The sequence below is a fragment of the Salvia miltiorrhiza genome, chromosome 6 (assembly GCF_028751815.1).
Source record: "Salvia miltiorrhiza cultivar Shanhuang (shh) chromosome 6, IMPLAD_Smil_shh, whole genome shotgun sequence".
Taxonomy (NCBI): domain Eukaryota; kingdom Viridiplantae; phylum Streptophyta; class Magnoliopsida; order Lamiales; family Lamiaceae; genus Salvia; species Salvia miltiorrhiza.
In genome coordinates this window covers 42,276,750-42,284,554 of record NC_080392.1, presented here as the reverse complement: position 1 = coordinate 42,284,554, position 7,805 = coordinate 42,276,750, and the positions used below count along the sequence as shown (strand labels likewise).

General features: G+C 41.8%; 1 protein-coding gene across 2 annotated transcripts; it reads left to right on the top strand.

The window, feature by feature from the left end:
• The first annotated feature begins 2,106 nt into the window (after window positions 1-2,106).
• On the top strand, window positions 2,107-5,989 carry LOC130989686 (protein LONGIFOLIA 1-like). Of its 2 annotated transcripts, none has more exons than XM_057913747.1 (6): window positions 2,107-2,393; window positions 2,624-2,835; window positions 3,085-3,119; window positions 3,216-4,841; window positions 4,922-5,060; window positions 5,143-5,989. In XM_057913747.1, exons 2-6 carry the CDS (start codon window positions 2,697-2,699, stop codon window positions 5,871-5,873), a joined length of 2,670 nt encoding a protein of 889 aa, XP_057769730.1. In that variant the 5' UTR covers window positions 2,107-2,393; window positions 2,624-2,696; the 3' UTR covers window positions 5,874-5,989. The 2 variants fall into 2 exon arrangements, with proteins under 2 accessions (XP_057769730.1, XP_057769729.1); XM_057913746.1 differs by having other exon boundaries at window positions 2,620-2,835.
• Window positions 5,990-7,805: the final 1,816 nt, after the last annotated feature.

Sequence of the window (7,805 nt, the reverse complement as noted above, 5' to 3'; positions counted from 1 at the left end):
CTCAACTCAACTATATAACCTCCAAATTAAATGCAAGTATTTCACTATTCTTCCAGTTCCACATAATTTCTCACCATACAAATAGATCAACAACACCTTAACTATCAGAAATGGTAGCTGGTGAGTTGCCTGAATCTCTTTATTTATTTATTTATTTATTATTATTAGTTTATTTAAATTTCAAATTTCGAATTTTAAAATTTTTTGGATACTTGGTCCGTGAAATTCACAAAATGAAAATAAATACAGGGCATTAATTAGTAAAGGGTAACAAGTAGGCAAATTCTTGACTATATTTGATTAGGTGGGGAACCATAATGTCCCAAAATATGCAGAGGCACAAGCCAAAAAACAGCTATATCCTCATCATCCATACCCTCAATAGTGTTTCCTGCTATACAATTTTTCTTCCTCAAATACGATCCTGCTCAAATTCTTTCTCAACTCCATCAAAACTGCATTATTTTATCCATAAAAAACTCGTGTCGTATCGTCTAATGGGTCAATATCCATCACACGGAACCCATACCCAAAACTCAGGTCCCAAGTTCATATCTAATACTCTCTTCGTCTAGTTTCCTTTTTGGATTGTCACATCCTACTTGTCATGTTTCCTTTTTAAGTAATAAATTTTCATTATAATAGATATGAACCTACTAACTTTGTAGTACTAAAGAATTAGGTTAATCGGGGTGGAACAGAAGGAGTACATATTTATAATTTTGCGAGTGTCGGGTCCCGTTAAATAGTCCCGATACAATACTTCCCATCCTAAAGTACACACAACTTTCAGATAATTGTGAGCATTGCATAAACCTTCTTCAAATGGGAAAAAAAATATATGTTTTTCTCATCACTCATCATGTGTAATCTGTTACCCATATGAATTTGATGATCTTTGAATTGATGTTACCTAATAATCGGACCACATATGTAAAAAGTTGCTCATTTATTGATGAAAGGCTTAAACTGACAGATTTCTCAGTTTCTTACACAGAGGGAAGATGCCAAACTGCAAGGACAGTCTTTGAATTGATTTCCAAAAATATGTGAAGAATACACTCACTGTGAGTTCAGAAAACAATATCTCATCATTTAAAAATTGACTCAAGCATCTTTAGGAAAAGGCCAAAAATAAAATCAAATATTTCCTTTCCTCTTATAAGAATATCATATGTTAAATGTGATTAATGTATGTTTTAATCACATAATAAGTGACTTGTATTCCACAACCCCAGTGTCAATGTAGGTTTTAATCATATAACGACCACATGAGTGACTTTGTATTCCAAAGCCATAACTAGTAACCCGTCGAATGTCGATGTGATTAATGTAGGTTTTAATCATATAAAGACCGAGGGGCCGAGCCACGATCGGCCCCCGTGTCTGGTACCCAGCGAGTGGGACTAGAAAAATGGGAGTACTTGTTCTTCACCTAAGTGAAACCTCTGATGAGAAATCTAGCATTGAATAGTTTCAACGACATTGTACAGAAACTGCTAATCTATTTTATGGCAGCAGAAGTGATGTGAGACAGGAGATTAAATTGCAACCACCCAATAATAACTTTAGCTAGACCAATTTGGAAGTGTTTGCAGCAAGAATTTATTACAGCCAGCTGATGATGATGATACTCAACTCCATATCACAATTTCAAATGCACACAGCACAGCACATATGCACACTGAAAAATCAAGAAATGAAAAATATATATATATATATCAAATCAAAAGCTGAAGAAATGAAGTAGATACATTACACTTACATATATATAATGATTAAAAAATTGCAAACTAGCTTATTGAGAAAAAAGTTCATGTTGCTTTCTGGATGATTGGGAAGAAAAAAACAGGTTTAGACTCAAAGGGACTGCCAGTGCACCAATCCACTTTCTTGCATTACTGACAGAGCCCACATGCCCATATAGAGAGGTCCTGGTGCCAGACCTCAGACCCACCCCACCTCATACTGTCCACATGGAAATTTCAAGAAAATAATCACTTCAAAAAAAAAAAAAATCATGTCCCACATATTCACACTAGATCTGACCCACATTCTCACCTTAAAACAATTAAATAAACAACCTGTTTTTATAAATAACCCATTCCCTCTACACACTACAGCCTCTAAATCCAGCAGCCTTTTTTTGAGACCCAAAACTTATATATGTCCTTATTCTTCTCTGTGGAAAAAACCCAAGAGCAATAACAGCATCTTCTCTCTTGATTTATATTCTTTTTTCCATTGAATTTGCTTTTGATACATTGAAGGAGAGAAATTGGGTTCTCTTTTTCAACACAGGAAATTGTCTGCCTTGACCACTGGAATCTTAAAAAGTGATCATTTTAGACCAGTGATCCTCAGTCATCAAACAAATGATTTGCACCTTCTCTGTAAGTGCACTGTCTTTCTCTTTTCTTTTCTTTTTTTTCATAAAGGCCAAAAACTAGAATTATTTGACAAGACTAATATCCTTTCAGTGACAGATTGTAACTCCAAACTTTTTCTTGACAAGAAACATCCTAAAACTGAAGCTACTTATCCATGAAAAAAAATCTATGATGCATGTGTTGGAAGCTTTTCCCTGCATGATATGAATTTCTTGGATTCTTGAACTAGGTAGCATCTCTGGGTGTAACTCAACTTCACAAAAATATTGTAGACTCTACAAGCTATTGAGAGAGTTGGACAAAACGATGTCGTCTCTACGCGACGAAAGCCGAGATCTTCGGAAGCAGATGGGATGCATGAACGGATTTTTTCAAATATTCGACCGTCACCATTTCATCACGGGCAGGCGTATCAGCAGCTGCAGCAGCAAAAGGCTGCTTCAAGGTAAAAAATTCTCTGTGTTCATCTTCTCTCTATGGTTATTTGATGTTTTCAAGAATGAAAATTATGTGTGAAGATGTGAAAGTAAGCTGTGTTCTTCTACTTTAAGACATGATAGTACTGGAACGCACAGAGACATACGTAAGGATAGATGAATTTAAGTAAAGAATACAAAGACTAGAAATTAATTGAATCAATTATTGATCACTTGCAATTTTGCTAATATTGAATGCACCTTTTGTATTTCTGAAGGTGGGCAGCACCAAATGGAGCAGCAATATGCAATGGTAAGACACGTTTCCTTTGCATTTTCTGGGGAGAAAAAAAAAAAAGGAAGAAATGAGTTTCGTTTTCATTTAATATTTACTTTTACATTTTTGCAGGAAAAGGGTGTGGAGATGCAGAAAGAGAAGCCAAGAATCTCGAGTGAATCATCCCGAGCCTCATTTTCATCATCTTCATGCTCATCCACATTCTCATCTCTCGATTTCAATAGAGCCATTCAGCCGGAGACACTTTCACTCAGACAAATCAGCATCCCGGCGGCCACCACCACGTCTTCGAGATCGCAACACGATCTCCGAGACGTGGTGAAGGAGTCGATGCACAGAGAAGTCCGGAGTCTGTGCATCAAATCCCACAGCAACGACGAGAGGAGAGGGACCGTGATGAAACACATCGACTCACCCAGGCCTCCAAAAGCTATAATAGGTCCCGCTGGCGGAGCAGCGCCGCCTCGCGCTCCGGCCAAGGACGACCGCCTCGCGCTCCTCCCTCGATTCTCTTACGACGGGAGAGAATCGCGGGAGGTGTATAAGTCGGCCATGAAGCACAAGGAGCTGCCGAGGCTGTCGCTAGACAGCAAAACCAATTCCATGAAGGCCTTCGAGTCGAGGCTCAACTTTCTGGGAAGTGTGGAGAATGAGAAATCCAGCCAACCCCTCCGATCGAGTCGAGAACACGGAAGCCATCAACGAACGTCGAGCGTCGTCGCGAGGCTGATGGGGTTGGATGCTCTCCCGGGCTCCGTTTCCACGGACGACGACGTCAGGACTCCCACGATCAAAGCTTTTCTTCCGCAGACAGCAGAGGAACAGAGCAAGCAAAATCAAATGAAACATTCTCCTCGCGCTTCACAGTCATCAAGATCACAGAGCGCCAATTCCGCCCGGAAACCAAGCACGTTGTCGAGGTTTCCGGTGGAAGCAGCTCCCTGGAGGCAACCGGATTCCTCCAGGAGTAAAAAAGCTGCTGCAAGCACCCTGCATCAAACTTCAGTTTATGGTGAGATTGAGAAGAGGGTAACAGAGCTCGAATTCAAGAAGTCCGGTAAGGACCTCAGAGCTCTGAAACAGATACTCGAAGCAATGCAGAAGACGAGAGCTCGAATGGAGGGCGAGAGAGGAGAAGCTGCGCAGCTCAGCTCGCATCAGAATTCCAAGTTGCCAATGTGGAAGAAAAACAGGGAGCCTTGCAGCCCGAAGCAACTAGATTCGATTGTGATCGCGAAACCAGCCAGAGTGATGGAGAAAGTTAGGCTCTCAGTTCCAACTCGAGCCTCCACGGCGGAGACACCACATCTGCGGACCCCTAAATATCAGAGAAGTTGTTCAGTTCACAGCCAAAAGGCAAACAATCTCACGCAGGAGAATAGAAATGTCAAGAATCAAGGTCGACATCTTGCTTCTCCGGAACTAGACAGAGCCTCGACAACGACTCCACGCATGAAAGTAGTGAGTCCAAGATTGCAACAGAATCATCCGAGGAGGGCAGAAGTTGCAGAATCGGCGAGGGTAAGAAAGTATGGCAGCCAGAGAGGCAATCAGAGCAGGAAAAACAGAGTGAGAGCAAAGGATGAGCAGTTGAGTGAGGACCAAATGAGCGAGATTAGCGGTGAGACGAGATACTCGAGTTACCAAGGCGACGCAGCTTCTGTTGTATCAGAGCAGTCGGAAACAGAGGTCACGAGCGTGGCTCGCTCTATCAGAACAAATACGCGACGAGATAAGGTAAGCGCAAGTGCAAAACAGAGTATGCCTAAAACTAGCTACTTTTCCTTCACTAACAGCTTTTCCTTCTTCGCCTTCAGAATCTTGTGTCGCACGTGCCAGCAGTCGAAAGCGCCGCAACCATGCTGGAACAGCCTAGCCCCATCTCAGTTCTCGACGACACATTTTATTCTGAAGATTCACCATCTCCAGTAAAGAAAATAACAACAGTTTTTCAAGGTATATATATATTATAGCTCCATTTCTCAGTATCAACTTTGGTATCGGTTAACTGATCTTTGTGTTTTCTTGGAATCAACAGAAGAAGAGAGCCAATGCCCCGACGAAGCAGAATGGTGTCTGCAGCATCTGAATCATTTAATGGACGGCACAAGATTGGATCACAGTTTCAAACACAACCAGAAGTTAGAAAACACGAAATACTCAGTTAAAGAGCTTACACAGTCGAACAAAGAAGAAGCTGCAAGTCACAACGAGAGCCTAAATCCTGACTACAGATACGTTAACAAGATACTACTGACATCCGGGCTCCTCAGAGACCCGAGCTTCGTCTCGACAACCACCGAGAAGCTCTTCGCCTCGCACCATCTGATCAATCCGGACATGTTCCACGTGCTGGAACAGACCGAGGCAGTGAATGAGAAGAAGAGAATCCAGAGAAAGATGATCTTCGATCTCGTAGACGAAATACTAGTACGCAAAATCGTGTCGAGCGGATTATACAGAGTTGAAAAGAGAGGGGCGAGTCCGCAGGGGCTGCTGAAGGAGGTGCATTCGGAGATGGAGCGTCTGCGCAGGGTATCAGATCGCGACGACGTGGATGAGGAAGATGAGACGAGCAGAGCGTTGGCTGCGGATATGATGCATGGTGCAGAAGATTGGGTGGATTGCAGCGGTGAGGTTCCCTCTCTTGTGCTGGACATTGAACGCCAGATATTCAAGGACCTGATAAATGAGGTGATCGCCGGCGATGTTGTGGACGCCGCCGGCGATTGGCCGAAGCGGCACTGCAGGAAACTGTTTGCCAAGTAGTAGCTCTGATGTATCAAGAATTCAAGATGCATGTAATGTAGAATATAACATGTGTGGAGTAATGTATAAAGAAATATAACCCCTCTAGAATTATAGAGCACATCTCACTTATTGAATTACTGTCTCTTTGTTTATGTGATGCTACCATCCATGAGAAACCAAACAATAGTGATATAAACTTCATATATCATTCATGATTATGAAATGAAGCATCTTTTTTTTTTTACTTCAAAAATAAAGAATTGATTACGTGTAACTTATGGTTAATAACTGATTGGTTTAAATTGTAAAATTGTTAGTTTAACTAAATTAGAGTACTTGGTGCGTAAATATATAAATTTTACTTATTTTTTGGTATTCAACGCGAACTTTAAATTTTAGTTATAAGTACATGAACTTTAGTCACATTTCGGTATTTAACGTGAACTTTAAAACTTAGTTATAAATACATGAAACCTATTCATGTTTTTGACTCGTTTTTCATTTTTTCCAAATTAAAGCTGATTTTGAATGCCTGAATCTTGGCGTGGACAATTCAGCGTTGAGATATGACGACGTCGTTCTGTTAGAAGAAAATAACCCAAAACTAAGATATGAAAGTGAATGATAAGAACTTGTCTACAAATTTCATAAATTCATAAAGTCAATTTCGTCTTTGAGAATTGGAAATTTCATAAAGTTAATATCATCATTCAATTAATTCAGAATTTCGTTCATTAAGATTTGGGGACTTAAATAAGTATCTAAATAATTAATAATTTTGAATTAAATTTAATTCTACAATTTAAATTAGTTAATGACATTTTTAAAAAAAAATCATTTACTCCCACCGTCCCACTGAAAATGAGTCGTGTTCTTTTTTGAACCTTCCCAACTGTTAGACCCTTGAGAAGCGAGGTCTGAGACACGTCGAGTCCGTGCGACGTGCCTTGACAGATTGGCGCAAGGTTGTCGAGAAATGGGGCAACGGAGCCAAGTGTTGATGCGCAGCAACACATTGTGATGGTGAGTACCGGGCGAGACACGAATGGCCGATGTTGAGTGGCATCGGGAGGTCAGAGCAGACCAAATCGAAAAGTCAGAGCAGACTAGCTTGGGAGGTCAGAGAAGACCAGCTCTGGATGCCAAAGCAGACCAGCGGAAGGTCATAGCAGACTAGCGCGGGGAGGTCAGAGCAGACCAGCTCTGGAGATAAGCTCTGGAGATGAGCTCTGGAGATGTCGATGGCTGGATTAGTGGGAGCAGAGTGAAGCAGTTGCTGGGCGCCAACTGCCACGACCCACGATGGGCAGTTTTGAGTTAGTGGGGCAAAAAACTGCCCGACAGTTAGTCGCAGCCGTGTAGACGGTTTTTACCTAGTGATGGGGGTTGTCTATCACATTTATATAATTGTAATTGGCTGTGAGTTGGACAGCAAGAGAGTTGTGCACGAGCCTTGAGCATAGATAGGTCCTTGTAATTTTATTGAGGGAATAAAATTAAAGGTTGGGGCGTGGTGTCCCCGTAAATCGTTGTATGTTGCTTAAGGTTGTTCATATTGATGTCCGCTGCGTGTGAACTTTGATTCGTGCATAACACTTATGAGCCTCATACATTCTAAGTGTCAAAAGAGTGTTGGCGAGGGAAGAAGCTGGTCGGATTGTGGGAATTCTGCGCTGCACGGGGCGAAAAATTCAGAGTTGAAGGAAGAACCTGTGACATTTGGTATCAGAGCGAGGTTAGGTTGGCTCTGGTGCGTGTTGCGGCCATCGTGGAGATGGTGCAAGCGAGGGAATTTTCTGCTCTCGAAGAGAGGGTGCTGAGGTTGGAGACGGTGCTTGGGAGGACCTCGGAGGTTTCAACGTCGGCTGGACTTGAGACCGTCTTTGGTCAGATTGCTGCGATCAAAGAGTCGGTTGAAGCGATGCGTAAATCGGTGGAAGGCACTCCTAG